This window comes from Neolamprologus multifasciatus, chromosome 2 (assembly GCF_963576455.1).
Source record: "Neolamprologus multifasciatus chromosome 2, fNeoMul1.2, whole genome shotgun sequence".
NCBI lineage: Eukaryota > Metazoa > Chordata > Actinopteri > Cichliformes > Cichlidae > Neolamprologus > Neolamprologus multifasciatus.
Window position 1 is genome coordinate 30983068 of NC_140440.1, and position 17102 is coordinate 31000169.

At 41.9% G+C, this 17102-nt stretch overlaps 1 protein-coding gene across 2 annotated transcripts; it reads left to right on the top strand.

Moving 5' to 3' along the window:
- The first annotated feature begins 1814 nt into the window (after positions 1 to 1814).
- f8 (coagulation factor VIII, procoagulant component) lies at positions 1815 to 16118 on the top strand. Of its 2 annotated transcripts, none has more exons than XM_085173767.1 (27): positions 1815 to 2154; positions 2484 to 2584; positions 2800 to 2922; positions 4133 to 4345; positions 4634 to 4816; positions 5011 to 5114; positions 5375 to 5495; positions 5589 to 5859; positions 5948 to 6113; positions 6219 to 6306; positions 6672 to 6889; positions 6981 to 7125; positions 7249 to 7458; positions 7793 to 8610; positions 8695 to 8837; positions 9137 to 9302; positions 9466 to 9705; positions 9824 to 10052; positions 10141 to 10323; positions 10548 to 10664; positions 10836 to 10907; positions 11148 to 11233; positions 11404 to 11559; positions 12543 to 12687; positions 12787 to 12935; positions 15138 to 15320; positions 15638 to 16118. In XM_085173767.1, the coding sequence occupies exons 1-27, from the start codon at positions 1982 to 1984 to the stop codon at positions 15791 to 15793; spliced, it is 4959 nt and encodes a 1652-aa protein (XP_085029893.1). In that variant the 5' UTR covers positions 1815 to 1981; the 3' UTR covers positions 15794 to 16118. The 2 variants fall into 2 exon arrangements, with proteins under 2 accessions (XP_085029893.1, XP_085029903.1); XM_085173777.1 differs by having other exon boundaries at positions 2487 to 2584.
- The last annotated feature ends 984 nt before the right edge of the window (positions 16119 to 17102 follow it).

Genomic DNA, 17102 nt, shown 5'->3' on the forward strand with positions numbered 1-17102 from the left:
AAACCTGACAGCACTGTCTGAGCTGTCGAGCGTGGTGGTGGTAGCATCATGCTCTGAGGCCGTTCTGATGCCAGTGGCAGTGGTACATTGCACAGTGGATGAATCAATGAAGCGGGAGCCTTACCTCAAATCAAAATCTAGATATCTTGAACACAACTGGGTATTCCAACAGGACAGTGTTCCCAAACATAAATCAAAACTGGTTTTGGAATGGATAAAGCAGGCTAACATTGGACTTTTGGAATGCCCTTCCTAAAGCCCTGAGCTCAACTCTGCCAAAGATTTGCAGACTATGCTTAAATTCAGGAAAGCAACGAGTTGTTATGAATTCTGCCGAGATGAGTGTTCAAATATCCAGCCAGAATTATGCCAAAAACTTCCAAAAGCATCAGTTCATGTGCGATTTACGCATTTAACCAAATGTCAGAGGCGGTGTGTGTCTGTCTGTGTACTTTCGACACTGTGTGGATTAGGAAAAATCCCCCAAAAATTCAAACTTGTGCACCCGATTCTTGTAATTAACGTATGTGCAGTACAATCGTTCCAACCTTAAAAAAAACAAAAAACAAAAAACTGTTTAAAGAAATCATGAAAAGCCCCAAAATACAATTGATGTCCATTATGAGTATATATGAACCTTTGTAAAACTGGGATATTTGGCTTGTGTTTCATAATTATTTATCAATAATGTTTCCAATATGGAAAACTGAGGCTGAATGTAAGAGTAAGTGTGTGTATGAATAAAGCTCCCTAATTACAAGTATTCAGTGTTGGGAGGGTTACTTTTAAAATGTATTCCATTACAGAATACAGAATACATGCCCCAAAATGTATTCTGTAATGTATTCCGTTACGTTACTCAATGAGAGTAACGTATTCTGAATACTTTGGATTACTTAATATATTATCATGCTGTTTACAACTACATGAATGTACTATTGCTGTGATTTATTACTGTTACTGAAGGTCCTCGGCGCCAAACCGTAGTAAAGGGTCCTCTGGCTAATATGGTGGGTTCTGTTTCGGGCTCGTAGCCGAAAACTAGCTTTACTTTGTTGTCTGGGTCAACTTTGCTAGCGAGAGACAGAGAGAGGCATTGAAAGGCTGCTCCAACGGAACTTATTGTTTTTGGAGGAAAACACGGTGTACAGTCGAGTCTTAATAGCTTACTTACAACTGGGCTCGTCAGGCTCTCTTCTTGGCTGCAGTGGTTATTATTATATTTACATGCTTCCAGCTCCCGTTTTTGCTCGAGGACAGCTCATACTTTTCCTTTTTCTCCCTCCCTCACTCACAGACACATAACGTGTATGGCAGTCCATTCTCCCCGCAGCACGGACTACACTGCCTATGATGCTACATTCTTCAGAGCGATACCTGTAGCATTCTGCCTATTAGCTTAGCACAACAACAACAAAAAGGCCTCTCTCACCCAGGAAACACGCAGAGAGAGCGTCACCCTGTAACCATGGCAACCGTAACGCTGCCACCTGGGACAACAGAACGTAGCTGTCAAACAAAACCCAAACAGGCCTGACCCGCCACAATATGAAACAGGGAAGTACCGCCGTGTAATCCATTTATTTCAACAAAGTAACTGTATTCTAAATACCACCTTTTTAAACGGTAACTATAACGGAATACAGTTACTCATATTTTGTATTTTAAATACGTAACGGCGGTACATGTATTCCGTTACTCCCCAACACTGCAAGTATTTAAGAATGTGTGACTTGGGTAACTTTCTCACTCTGGGCGCCACATGGTGTAGCAAAGTCAGATAAATCTCTTTCCTGGAACACTGTCATGTAATGTTACCACAGCAGAGCGCGCAATCTCACTCACACACTCCCCAGCCACCACAGATCCCCCGCGTGCTTGAACCTCTCAGTGACTTGGCCCCTCTCCGCCCTCCTCCCTTTAAATATCTCAACCCACGGAAGGCGCACCAGAGCCGTGGCAGTGTTCGACCCGGGACGCCATGGAGCCGACAAGTGCGCACGCAGCGATGAGAGCGACACTCGCGCTTCTGCTGCCTCTCCTCTGCTCCTCCGTCGAGCAAGCGCAGCAGCCAGGTGCTACTGTAAGACAGTATTATATAGCAGCTGTAGAAATCGGCTGGGACTACGAGCCTCACCCAACAACTGAACAAAGGTAAACTCTTTCTTAAATTTAAGTCTGATTTAGACAAATGAAATCACGAGCAGTCTGTTCGGTTGGTAAATAATTGTGATGATTATGTTTCCAAATGAAGAAGAAGACTTAGCTTCAGAAAAATCTGTGTCCAGTCAGTTAGGTTAGTTTTGTTTTTATGTTTTTAGCTTTTCTTTATGTAATTTTTTTGTTTTGTTTCTTTAAATTACTTTTGAATTACTAGAAGTAAATTAAATGCAGTTATATTAAGGAAGAGCTAATAAGGATATTTTAAGTCAGTTTTCTCACAAGTTTCTCTTCATATTTTTATGCGTGTTTTTATCTTTAAGAAGGACATCCAAGGACATTCCGCGAAAATACATCAAAGCAATTTACAGGGAGTATACGGACTCTACATACACTGTTCCCAAGCCAACACCAGCTTGGACAGGTAAGTCTCCTTGTACATATTTTCAATAATCAATAAAAAAAAAAGCCATAAGTGCTTGTATCATACCACATTTTTTGAATGTTATATTAACATCCAAGGACAGTCAGGCAATTTTTCTGAGTGGTTTGAAAAAAAAGAAACAAATTCAACTTTTTTTGCTCTAATTATTGGAATTCTTTTAAAAAACAAATAAAAATGATGTAATTTTCTTGCAGGGATTCAAGGCCCTGTGATCGTCACGCAGGCTAGTGAAACGGTGGTGGTCCACTTCAAAAACCTAGCCTCTCAGCCCTACAGTATCAGCCCTGTGGGGATCACCTACTGGAAACAATCTGAAGGTTGGAGTAACAGAATGGAAAGAATTTGTCTTGCTTTCACTCATGAACTTACTCACAAGGTGAACCTTACTCAGTAGGATTCTGTTCTTCCTCACCAAGCAGCTAGCAAGAACTTGACTCAGCTTTCTGACTCATGTCTGTTTAAACGTAACGTTCATTCACAAAAAAAAAGCCCAGATCCTTGCTTTCCAGTACTACTTTGGCTGAGATCAACACTTTTCTGGTTTTGCTTGAGTCTGAAAATATGTTATCTGAAACAAAATGTACCCAAAAAAAACCTGCTTGTTAAGGCTTATTAATGGTTTGATCATTAAAACGGTTTCCTAAGTTAAACAGAACTCCGGAAATAACAGTTGCCACCTCATTCCTTAGAAGTTACCAAGAGAAACGGTTTTCATTATCTTGCGTGTGCAGATATTGCACTGCCTGTGAGAGCCAAACAGTCAGTCTTTAAACTTCTTTCATCTTCAACACTACCCAACCGTCAAAGATATAGCTGAATATCACAGACTTAAGAAGGTTCTTAGTGTTAATAACCCCCCTACAGATTAATGCTGCCATGGATCTAATGCAGTCAGTTTCTGTAAGCAGTTCATGCCTTACCACCAAAGGATAGATTCCTATAACTGCACTTATCCTAATCTGAAAAGCAGCTTCTGCCATGTCCAGGAATGGGATTTGATGAAGCAGATCCAATCACTTCAGCGTCACCACAAGCTGCCTTGCTAGTAATGGGTTAGAACCTCTTTGTGTCTTCTCAACTGGCTTCATTCTTCATGTCACAGACTCAGTAAGGTGCTGGAAACATTCCTCAGAGATTTTAGTCCATATTGACTTGACAGCATCACACAGTTACTGCAGATTTGTCGTGGCACATCCACGATGTGAATCTCCCGTTCCACCACATCTGCTCTATTGGATATTTGGTGACTTTGGAAGCATTTTGAGTACAGCAGACTCAATGTTGTGTCCAATGAAGCAGATGAGATTATTTGAGCTTTGTGACATGGTTCTGGCCCAAGATGAACTTTAGCACATCATCTTGACTACCTATCTACATGCCTTAATGATGCACTGATTTGCTGTCATGGGATTGGCTGATTAGTTTTAACATAGAGTGGCTAGAGAGTGTATTTTCTGCCTCCAATTCTTTCTACTGCCTGAAGGGTACGGCTGAGTCACAAAGTGATTACATGTGGTTTCTTTCCAGGAGCTGGGTATGATGACTCCACAGCAGGCCAGGAGAAGGAAGATGATGCCGTCTCTCCTGGAGGATACTATGAGTATGTGTGGAACATCAGCCCTAAAGACGGCCCCACCACCAGCGACCCCGATTGCCTCACCTACTCATACACATCACGAGTCGATACAGTCAGAGACCTCAACTCAGGACTCATTGGTGCTCTGCTCATCTGTAAAGCAAGTAAGAATGCTACTGACTCGTCTTTCTGTTGGCATTTTCCATAAACACATACTATCAAAAATCAAAAACACAAAAAGAAAGAAGGCCATCTTAATCAGAGCATCATCCAGCTTTAACTACTCTGACTCTGTTATGTTTCAGTTAGAGGTATAGTTATGATGGATGGAGATAAAAGCAGTGAACTGGAAAGAGAGTTTTTCAAAGAAGTGTAAGGAATTGTGGAAATGTACTCGATGGGATCCTTTTATCGCATCCTGCATCGCATGAATTATGCCTGTCTTCCTTCAGGTGCCTTCACAGAAGACGGGGAGAGGAGATATCCGGCGTTCGTCCTGTTTTTTGCAGTGTTTGATGAGACCAAAAGCTGGTATGGAGAGGTTGGACAGAGGGTGAGCAGAGAGAGGTTCAAAAGGAGCAACGGCAAGAAGGAATACCACACCATCAATGGCTTTGTTAACTCAACGTTACCTGGTAATCAAAGAGCCTGACTCAGAACAGAAATCACTTAACATTACAGCGAGAAAGTCATGCTGTAATGTTAATTGCCGCTAACACTGTGCGGGCACAGCTTATCAGTGGCTGCTTTGTATTTGGTCGTCACAGGAATTTGGTCACATTTTATTCTGCCTTACCCACTCTCTCTGTTTCTGTGTTTTTGTGTGTAGGGTTGACAATGTGTCAGGGCCGAAATCCTGTGTTCTGGCATCTGATAGGCATGAGCACAGCTCCAGAAATCCACTCCATTCAGTTTCAGGATCATTCTTTGACGGTAATCTAATGTTTCATTCTGGAAGGGCAGGAACATGTGCTGCTTCCTTATTATTGCTTATTACTTTTCTATACAACACTACACTCAGTTTGGCTTCAGAAACAGTGCAACAGATATATAATGAAGCTCATTAAAACGTGTTTGTCACAGCAAAGCATTTTGGGATACGTGTTTTCTTTCTAAGAGTTAGGTGATGTTAGATTTTTAAAAGCGATCTTAAATGTGCACTACACTACCCGTGTTTGCTTTTTGTTCTTCAGATATTGAACCATCGTAAAGTCACCGTGGAGGTAACCCCCATGAGCTTTATCACTGCAGAAATGAGACCTCACACCATCGGCAGCTTTCTAATCAGCTGCAAAATTCATGCTCACCGCCATGGTAAGAAAGACCAAGACTCCAGAACCGGAACATTTTATTCATTCTGTTGTTTTGCGAGTCTTCATTTTCATTGTGCACGTCTGCTTGCCCCAGATGGCTTGAACGCATTGTTCACAGTGGAGAAAAAATGCCCCGAGGTCGTTACTCCACCAGCGCCCAAAGGGCGTCAAGTCAATCACGAGGAGGACGACAGCGACGAGAACTTCGACGACGGCGATTTGTTCAACGTGTTCAACTTTAAACCAGAGAATACACAACTGCAAGTCAGAAGCCTCAGAGGACAGGAGTCCAAAACCTGGGTGCATTATATTGCTGCTGAAGAAGTCACCTGGAACTACGCTCCTCATCTCAAACCCTCTGACAGGTACTGAGAGGAATCATAGCAGAAGAGCAGAAGAAAAACAGAGCGGCACTTGTTTAACTCAATGTTTGTTTTCTCTTTGCTTCATCAGTGAGTTCCAGTCCAGATATTTGCCTTCAGCTTCGCACCACCTCAGCTACCAGTATAAAAAGGTCGTGTATGTGGAATACACAGATGGATCTTTCACTCAGCGGAAAGACCGTGACAGCACACTCCTTGGCCCGATTCTGAAAGGAAAAGTCAATGATCAGTTGCATGTGAGCGAATAACATGTTTTGCATGCTTAAATTTAAGCAAAAACTATCAGAATCACACCAGACTGAGAGGTGAACCTACCTTTGAATGGCTTTAATATTTTTCAGATCACCTTTAAGAACCTGGCCAGTCGCCCTTTCAATATCTACCCCAACGGCCTTACCAAGATCTTTCCGCTGCAAAGATCCACAAATGGTAAGCATAAGAGACAAAATGATTGTCTCTCAGTTTTGAGTGGTTTTGTCAGACATCGAAAAGTCAATTTTAGACATTGCGAGGTAGCATTTTTAAGGTTTCCCACACCGTTTAAGGTAATTTCCCCACTTTTAATCTATAAATATAATCCCTGCAGTAGCAGATTACTGATCCGAAAAGCACACAGATAAAGTCAAGAAATAAATGACAGTTTTAAACACAGCACCTTTAAAATTGACAAGTTAAACGTAACTGTTTTTGATTAGTCCCTGTCACCAAAATGACAGACTCTAACATCTGATTGATTATCTTTATTAACGCCTAATGATTTCATTCACAAAATCTTTTCAAATCTAACCAAACAGCTGCAGAGAGCGACCTGCGCTCAATGGGTGTGCCCCCCAACAAGACGTTTGGCTACATTTGGAGGCTAACAACAGACGATGGGCCCTTGGAAGGAGACCCCACGTGTTTGACCCAGCTGTATCAAAGCACTGTCTCCCCAGAGAGGGACTTGGCCTCTGGGCTGGTGGGCACCCTGCTCATCTGCAAGTACGACGCCATCGATTTCAGAGGACGACTGGTGAGGAGAATGTTAATTTTTTCAAGCTGCAGCCACAACCGTAGCATAGCAACTTGCTCTGTGTTTTGCTGAATCCTGTTTTTGCATGCAGTTGGGACCAGATAAGAAGTTCAGCTTGATATTCGCCATATTTGATGAGAACAGGAGTTGGTACTTTGATGAAAACATGGGGAAGTCCACTCAAAAGTCCTTCAACACCACGGACCCCGACTTCTACAACTCAAATGTCATTTACAGTGAGTTACGTTTGCTTCTTTTCGGTGGTTGTTACTGAAACGAAAGCCACTTTTGAACACAAAATATAAAATAATCATCAGAAGTTGAAAAATAAATCATTTGATTTGCTTAATTCCTTTCAGGTGTAAATGGCATCATGTTCAGCAGGCGTCAGTTTGCGATGTGTCAGACTGATGTGACCTTCTGGCACGTTGCCAGTGTGGGCACCCAGAGTGACTTCCTCTCCGTCTACTTCACTGGAAACATGTTTCAGTATCAAGGCCTCTACCAGTCTGTCCTCACCCTATTTCCCATGACTGCTATAACTCTTCCCATGGAGACGGAGCTTATTGGTAAGGTCATAGGCCAACATCTGCAGAGAGAGTCAGTTGTTGTAATTGCAGGAACAAATTCATTTGTTAAATATTGTTCGCAGGTGGATTCAAACTTTAGGCAACTCTGGAGTCTTGGTTTTTTATTGTTGTGTGACTCTAGTACCCTATTTCCACCCCTAAGTGACACAGACACAGTAAAGACACTGTAATCAGGGATGTAACATTCTGGAGAGCGCTGCTTTTTTAACAATGCGTATCAAGGCAGTTATACAGGACACACAAAGGTTGTTTGGCTTGTGTGCAAAGTGGATGTTTTACTTTGTATCGCACACACACTCTTCCCCTCTTGTAGGTGAGTGGGAGATCAGTGCCTTTGACAGCAGCCTCAAGAACCGCGGGATGAGCATCCGCTACACCGTTCGTCCCTGCGGGAATGGAGACAGGGATGACGAGCTCTCTGACTATATTGATAAAATAGACTTCCAGCCAAGAGGTTTAAGACCTGAAAATCACACAGTGTTGGTTCGAGTGTGCAAGAAAGCCCGGGCTCAAAACAGTACTCAGTCACTGAACACCACTGCTCAAACTGAAGGAACTGGACCGAGATGCCGCCTGAGGAAAGTGAGCATGGCATCGCTGAAAGGGGGGAAAGCTCCCTCTGAGAGTGAAATCCCACTGGATGTCTTGAAAGAATTAGACCGAGATGGAGAGAGGGCAGCTTCTGAGAATCAGACAGAGCATGGAGAAAGATGGAGACAGAGAAGGCAGGCAAACAGAAATGAGACAGATGAAGACATAAGCTCTGAAGATTTAATGGATGAAGAAATTACAATGGAGATTGTTGGAGAAGTTGTGGAAAACATGACTGACATCGATGCCAAGGCAAAAGCTGAGGAAAGCAGAGAAATGCAAAGCGAGAAGAATGACACAGTGGTAGAATTTGAAGAGAGCAACGAGATCATACTGGACCGCAAACCCCTGTTGAGCACCAAGGTCTCAGCTGCAGAATTACAAAATTCAGAAGACATGGATAAAAACTTGGTACCGCAAAACCACATTCGCATCCAGCCAGAGCGACTCATACATGATCTGCCTGATGTGGAAGTCAACTACACTGCTGCAAACACAATGATTGATCTGTCCTTCGAGTATGACGACTACAGTTACGAGGTACCGTGATGTATGTCTCACGCACATTTGTAAGGGACATTAAATAGCACGAGTCTCACTACATCAATTCGAATTGTTTTTTAGCCGAATGACACATTAGATACAGTTGGTGCAGATTACATAAACGTGCGCTCTGGAGGAGTCAGACCTCGGCACTACTACATTGCTGCAGAGGAGATCATCTGGAACTACGGCATCAGAAAACCACAACAGCTCTTTGAAAACGGGTAAGAATTAAGTTTCCTTGCAGAAATTCTAGGAAACTGTCATACATTTGTGGCAGTATGCCTTTATTTTTCCTGTTGTTTTCTGGCCTTTTTGACTTCTTTCTCAAGTCGGTGTAATAAGAATAGGTCAGCTGAAGACTGAGAGAGGACAGGAAACTGTTTGAAAGCCCACCCAGTGTTTATGCAACCAACTTCCCCCATTAAAATGTGAAATCCTAATGTCACCTGAAAACCAAAAAAATGTATATCTGTAATATAATTTGTGTAAACGGCAGTTTCGACTCAATCCCTCCTTTTAGTGAGATACGTCGAGGGATCAGGAAGTTCCTGCCAGATTATAAGAAGGTGGTGTTTCGAGCCTACAAGGATAAAGACTTCCTGCTACCTGAAGACAGAGGGGAGCTTCAGGAGCACTTGGGAATCATGGGACCTGTCATCACAACTGAGATTAATGATCTCCTTACTGTGAGTGCTACTGTACCCAAACCAAAGTAAAACAATGACGTTTTCCTCAAGACTCGGCAATCACAGTTATCTAACTTGGTGCTGAAATATGGAAATAAATGTGAACAATGGTCATCAATTAATTAGTTAATTAAACCCATCTTCTCACTATGTCTAATCCCAGGTGACCTTTAAGAACAGCGCATCCAGACCGTTCTCCTTTCACCTTCACGGAGTCTATGACGGAAGCCAGGGGGCTAGCACTGCCCAAACAAGCTCCTCCTCTGCTCCGCCCGGGGTGCCAGGAGAGCCTGTTCCTCCTGGTGAAGCCCGAACTTATAACTGGAGAGTAACCAAGAAACAAGGACCGACTGACTCTGAATTTAACTGCAAGACTGGGGCCTACTACTCCACTGTGGACAAGGTCTGCAAAGGTCTTCATTTGTTGCCTGTTCCTATCTTAAGATAGGAACTAAAATGTCCAACATTAACACTATTCACCTGAGTAGGAGAAAATTCCCAATTCTTTTTTTATATTCTAGGAGAAGGATCTTCACTCAGGTCTGATCGGTCCACTTGTGATCTGTAAGCCTGGTACCCTCCGGCCCAATGAGAACACGCAGCCAGGCATCCAGGCGTTTTCCCTGCTCTTCCACACCTTTGATGAAACTAAAAGCTGGTACCTGGAGGAGAACCTGAAGCGACACTGTGCCCCACCTTGTCAAGTCAATGCTGTGGATCCCTGGTACCACACCAGCAATAAGTTTGCAGGTAAAGATTAACACATTGATTTCTGATGTAAAATCTGCCTGCCTAGGCTGTAATCACTCTAATAAGTAATGCCAATGTTTATCCCCAGCAATAAACGGCTATGTGGCAGAGACGCTTCCTGGTTTGCTGTTAGCCCAGTACCAGCCAGTCAGATGGCACCTTTTGAACGTAGGAAGCGACACAGAGATCCATGCTGTGCACTTCCATGGTTTGCCTTTCACTATTCATGCTAAGCAGGAACACCGTATGGGCGTCTACAACCTCTTCCCTGGTAAATACATATGCATATTCATATTCATATACTTATTTCTCCACTCTCCCAGACTCTACTGCTCTTCGTCATATGATAACACATGAACAGATGCTTCCACTGAAATAACAGATTTTTTTTTTTTACCAGTTGGGGTTAAACACGTTTTTGTTTGCTTTTCCTGCAATAAAACACACTTTTTTCATGTATTGCATTGCTCACCAATTTATTCCTCCCTCCTCTAGGTGTATTTGGCACGGTGGAGATGAGACCCCCCACGGTCGGCACTTGGCTGGTGGAATGCACTATTGGAGATTATCAGCTGGCTGGCATGAGGGCTAAACTACTGGTCTATGACCCAAGTACGTGCAATGTACTCTGACCAATTAATGCTGCTGTAAATAGTATTGACTGAGTTTTTAGGTGAAGGCTGGCACCAGCAGAACATGCTAAAAAATGTATAATATATGGGTAATTTTTGTGTGCATGTGGAAACTTGTAATGCATGGAATTGTTTTGGTTTTGCTATGCAGAATGCGTTTTGCCGCTGGGGATGAAATCAGGGAAGATTGAAGATTCCCAGATCACAGCATCAGATCACATAGGTAAGACAGCAGGAGAAGGGGAAGAGTTATTATTTTATTATATTATTATATTACAATTCAGCAGGGAAACACACCAAGAAGGCTCTTAATCCCTCTTAGTGTGCACAGAGGAGAGGAAGGGCTTAACGTACAAATGAAAAGAACTCACTCTGGTGGCCACCAGGAAACTTTATGAGATCTGAAAGCCTGGAAATTACCCACAGCGAGATGGATTATAACTGTGTTTTCACGTGTGTCTAGATGACTGGGAACCAGCGCTGGCGAGGCGGGACCAGTCAGGTTATATCAATGCCTGGATGGGCAAAAACAAGCAATCATGGATACAGGTTAGATGTGCAGCTTTCTTTGTTTCTGCTCTATTTCCTTCACTTACGTAAAGTCATGATGTTCTGAACTGATCTAAAAAATGATGTCAGAATCAGTTTAATCAATCAGTTATCTCATATAAAGCAAAAATAGAGCAAAGGAAAATATAATGCAATGTCTGTGTTTTTAGGTTGATCTGCAAAGACCCACCCTCATGCACGGTGTGCAGACACAGGGAGTGAGGTCAAGGCTGAGAGAGCACTACATCACATACTTCACTGTCTCCTACAGCCTGGACCAGGAGACTTGGACTAATTACAGAGGAAACAAGACCAGCAACATCAATGTATGTCCACATGCTGAATATCTGTTACAGTAAGGGTTGAAATTGCCCTGTGATATTTAATTCCACAGTTTCTGATATGAGGCTTGAAGTAAGTGAATTTTACTTCAAATAAGCCAGGCGTCCTGACTGTCATTGCACCACATAAACATGACAATAAGATTATAAAAAGACTCAGTTCAAGCAATCCAGTTATAAGGGGAACTTGTAGCTTTTTTTAATGACAAATAACTCTGTTATATATCAAAACAGGAACTTCACATTTACAAGAAACGTCAAAAAGGCCAGTTACGATAAGATTATTACACTGGACAGCAGCTGCAGTTTTGTGGCATGCATGCAGCTTTGAAAAGTCCAAAACTAGAAACCACACATGTCATTTGCAAACTCCACATCGCCAAAAAAAAGAGAGCACATGACCACTTTTATGTTTTTATTGAAGTTCCAGATATGGCACGATGTCATTTAATGTGTGCTGGTTTGAAATTGTGTGTTATGGAACATTTCACAGGGCAAAAGCAGCTCTGCTATCTGTTTCCTGTTTCATGTTTGGAGGAAGACAAACCGCTTCCTCCACTATTCCTTTCTACTGAATCCAAAAGTTAAAGTGAAGAGTAGAAGCTCAAGCGAAAAGTGAAACTTGCTGCTGTGAAGCTGTTACTTAATATTTGATTGAGTCGACGGCTAAAATTATTTCCAATTTCTCGTAGTTGCTTCTATTTTGCGTCAAAGCACCACAGAAATGAAAAGCCAAGGATAAATAGTAATTGAACTAAAAAGGAGGCTTTATTAAATTGTTTCATTCTTAAATAAATGCTGTAAGACACCAAATACTTTACTTTAACAAGTTACTCATCTCAAGCAAATTTCAAGTCTGGAAAAGAAAGAAAAGTATGGAGAATGTGAGGCAGTTGTTTCAGTGCTGGGTTGTTCTGCTAAAACATGCCGTCCTGCCAAGTGTGATCTAAAAAGTGGTTCTGTTGTAGATCTTTCATGGCAACCTGGACAGCTCTAAAGTAAAAGAGAACCTCTTCTCCCCGCCATTCGTGGCACGTTACATCAGGATCCACCCTTACCGCGTTGTGCAGAGGCCCGCTCTCCGGCTGGAGCTGCTGGGCTGTGATCTCAACAGTGAGTTGTACCAAAAATAACAAGAATGATCTCAATGTAGTTCTGTATAGACTGTGAAAGTGCTTACATCATATCTGTGTGATATATGTGCGTTGCCAGGCTGCTCTCTTCCTCTCGGACTCCAGAGGAAGAGTATTCCTGACGGCAGCTTCAGCGCTTCCTCATCTCACTCCTCGTTTCTCCGTACCTGGAAACCGAGTCTCGCTCGCCTCCACCAGGAGGGCGGCGCCAACGCCTGGAGGCCAATGGTGAACATGCACACACATAATTACACATATGCAAAATTTGTAGAAAACTGTACACAGACTTATTTTTAATTAACATAAAGAATAAGAACAAGTGGCAGCTTTTAGAGAAGTTACTCTGGCCTTCATTTAGCATTTCAGAACTACACATGAGGAGAAAAAGATATTGATTATGTTACAGTTAGTGGAGCGGAGACCATTTACAGTGTGTCTGACGTGCAGTTCACACAGACCATAAGTTCTGTTTAACTCTCTGATGTCTGGGAAGAAATATGTCTGCCCACTGAGGATATCATAAAACAGACAGTTTGTCTTATATCTCATTTAATCTTGGAATACAAATGAAATACTAAAAAAATGTTTTGCTCTAAGCAGCAAAAATAATAACAGATCAGCTTTGCAAGCACCATCAGTGCCTCAGCTATACTGTTCAAGAAGCTTCACCGCTGAGAGAGCAGTAATTTGCATAATGACATTATTAAGCTTTCAATCTTCTGTCTGAAGTTATCATTTTCATTTTCACACTTCGCAGCACTGAACTTGAGAGGTGTGATTTGTCCTTGAGGAAAACTCTTGAGCTGCTTATTAAAGGTCACACACATCAGTTGGGACTGAGGTCAACCACTGCGCACTACCTTTTACCTAGAACAGTCTTTTTAAAAGGTTTCAAGGATCTGATCGAATTAGATAATATTTTCCTTTTTTTTACATCCTGATTGGCTCCGCTAGTACCTGAAGTGAGTGCTAAGGTTAGACTAAACAGGAATACTGCAAATATGTCACAGGATACTGAAAAAAAACCATTTTCTTTGCTTTTCTTTGTAAGCGTGAGAGATCTGATTTTTAGACTGGGTTTTAATATAAAGAGCACAGGCACGCAGTGAGTTTCAAGTTCTGTTTAGACTTCTGTTGCCAACCGTTTCCCTGCGGTAAACAGCTAAAATGTTTCCTGAATGACGAATGGGGGATTTAAAGTACATAAAAAGTCTTCACAATAAGCACTCGTGTAGGTCTTGCCATGCACAGCGAAGTCATGTCAGTGGAAAATGATGCATCACATTGCCAAAAGCATTTCCTTAGTTTATGAGTTTCCTCCTTCCTGGTAATACGGGAGAGGAAGCAGTGTGGTATTCATTTTGGCCATCTCTACATCTCTTTGCTTTCTTTGTTTTATCTGCTTCATTCAGAAACATGTATCCATTTCTTTTAGTCATAAAAGGGTTTTTTTACTAATTTAATTTATTAATTTTTGCACATAATATCATAAATGGATAGATAGATAGATAGATAGATAGATAGATAGATAGATAGATAGATAGATAGATCAGTTACATTTTTTTAAGCCCTGGTTTCAATCCGGGCTTCTACATATTATATGTTGCCTGGACGTATTGATCCTGTCAGCATGCTTTTTTTCTGTTGGGTATCTGTCAATTCAATTACACACCACAATAGTGAGTTTCTGCAGCCCAAGAGGTCAAGCTGTTTGTCCACTAACTAGAAGGTCGGTGGATCAATCCACAGTCCGTGTAAGAACTCAACGTAAATTCAAAAGGTCAAAGTCTTTACTGAATATTCAGGCAGCCGTACACAGAATGTACACAGTATGAACAGAAGCATTGGGTTGCACCTCTTTATCTTTGAATTCAGGTGTTTTCAGTCCCATTGCTACAGAATTGAAGAAGTGTGGTGCTGTAACGATGCACCAACATATTACACCATCATCCATGCTATTGCAAAGTGGAAGTGTTTTGAAACCACTTCAGCTCAACAACAAAGTGGCAGATAAGATTTAGTTGCACAGCTGCCAACAATCTGTTGACTCATTAAATGCAGAGACTGGTGTCTCAGCCAAAGAAGACAAACTGAAATAACAAGACATGTGAGTCTTTCAAAACAAAAAAAGAAGCAGAACAAGTAAACAGGCCAGGTTAACGGACTTTCAGAGTGTTTTGTAGGCCAGGGGAAGCTGCTAATTAATTAATTAATTAATTAATTAATTAGCAGCTTCCCCATCTTCCAAACAAAATACATTAAAATGATGGGTGACTCAAGATTTGTGTATTTCCTAAATGTATCCACCTTTTTCTTCCGAACATAGACATTTATAATAATTTCCTAAATTTCACAATGTACTTGCACTTAATCATTTTTTTCTCTCTTTTATGTCTAACCATGTTTCCTCATGTATCCCTCTTACCTCAGAACAACAACCCCCACGAGTGGCTGCAGGTTGACTTGGAGAAAGTCAGACGCATCACAGGAGTCATCACCCAAGGAGCACGATCACTGATGACCCGAATGATGGTGACGGAGTTCTCGGTCACTAGCAGTCTCGATGGGCACTCCTGGAGCACCGTGTTAGATGAGAGAGCCCAGAGAGAGAAGGTAGGCTTAGTGTTTAGTTTTCCAGTAAAATGAGGCCTCTGTCAGTCTGGGATGGGCTCCAGCTTCCTCTGTGACTTCACCTCCATAAAACAGTCCATAAAACTACAATGACTAACATGCTTACTGCTTCTTTAATTTATTTCTTCAGGGAGGTTACCAAAATGTGTTGGCATTTAAAGCATTTTGATGTTTTAGTGGCATAAAATGCTCTGGGTGCCGGCATGCACAACCAGGTGCAGATATGTGTCCGACCCTGCATGAATCTGTCAAACTGTTTACTTACCGCTTCTCTTCTTTCTTCCTCTGTTTATCCAAAGATCTTCAAAGGAAACGACAACCCGGACGAAGAAGCCATCAATGTTTTTGAGCCTCCGCTGTTTGCCCGCTACATCCGAATCCACCCACGGGGTTGGAGCGAAGACATCGCTCTGCGTCTGGAGGTGCTGGGCTGTGACACACAGCAAGGCGTCTGAGACCACTGGACAAACGCAACCAGCAGCACGAAGCAGCGTTTAAGAAGTAGAAAAGCCCTCGTTAAGTTATATATAAAATGTATTAAGCTATTTTTTTCTGTGGCTGCAATCTGTGAACAATTTCTGATCAGAAGAAATTAGAGCTAAAACTCTGAGAATTACCACTTCAGCATATGGCTGCAATAACTACAGAGAAAACCTTTTGAATGTAATCGTGTGTAAATATTTCTGAATCAGATGGATATATACTGTTTGGCTGTTTTATATCATTGGAAAAGTTTTTATTTTTGTGCTTTACATTTGAATAAACTATTAATTTACTAGTTAGAGTGGTGCTTTTTTCATGATACTAAAAATATGTATATTACATAACATATTTTTGCTGATAGGCAGAAAGACATACACATAAAACATTTGAATTCGTATGGCTGCTTTCCAAAACTGTTAACTAGTGCAAAGTTGAACATGCTTAGAGCTAAACTGAGTGTTTTCTGACTCACTTTTTTGCATTCTGATCTCCAATTACTTTTCCTGCTTTTGCTTTCTTCATTCTTTCCAGCTCATTATCCATGCTCTTTCTTCATTTCATCTGTCTTAAGTCCAAAATGTTCCCAAACTGTTATTCTGGCTTATCCGCCTCCACCAGGCCCTCCTGGTAGAAACAATGAACCCTTGAGCTCCAGCATTGTTCTGTTACAAGTTAAAATATGCACTCCCGTTCAGCAGAGGAAAAACAAGTCTGTTCACACACAATGATAGAACGACCAGGTCCAAGGACTGTCAAACCAATGCTAAGATCAACAAGGTGCGTGCATGCCTGTATCTGTTGGTTTTGCGTGTGTGGTGGCAACATGAAAACAGGGAATTCTCTCTGTTTGTAGGTCCACAACCTTTATCACCTCATTATCAGCCAGGAAGTTTCCAGGCAGGGGGTCTGTGTTTTGTTTGGAGGGCAGAGTAACACTGGACAGGAGATGAACTGGCAGAGAATTGACTGTAGCACAATATGCTTGACTATCACATGTCTCTGAAAACAATAACAAATTGTCTATAATCTCAAAAACAGACCTGCAGAGAACAGCACCTGTATTGATCTCGCGCTAACCAATCCGCACACATAATCTCAGAGGAAAGGAGAGGCCATGGCCTGCTGCTCAACTTCTAGTGCTGAGTTTAGTGTGTGAAAGAAGCTACAGCAACAAATACAGGCCAGTCACATACAGCAAAGTGGACACAGGTGGAGCTTAAATGGCTAAACATGTGTTTAGGTTTATATTCCAGCTTTTGGTTTCAGTTTGTTCTTTGGAAT

What these genes read in the sequence shown, in the direction of transcription:
- f8 (XM_085173767.1), top strand. Translation starts at nt 1,982, where the DNA reads ATGGAGCCGACAAGTGCGCACGCAGCGATGAGAGCGACACTCGCGCTT. An exon ending in ACTACTGGTCTATGACCCAA is followed by an intron (nt 10,665 to 10,835) that starts GTACGTGCAATG and finishes TTTGCTATGCAG; the next exon opens with AATGCGTTTTGCCGCTGGGG. An exon ending in GCTGGGCTGTGATCTCAACA is followed by an intron (nt 12,688 to 12,786) that starts GTGAGTTGTACC and finishes GTGCGTTGCCAG; the next exon opens with GCTGCTCTCTTCCTCTCGGA.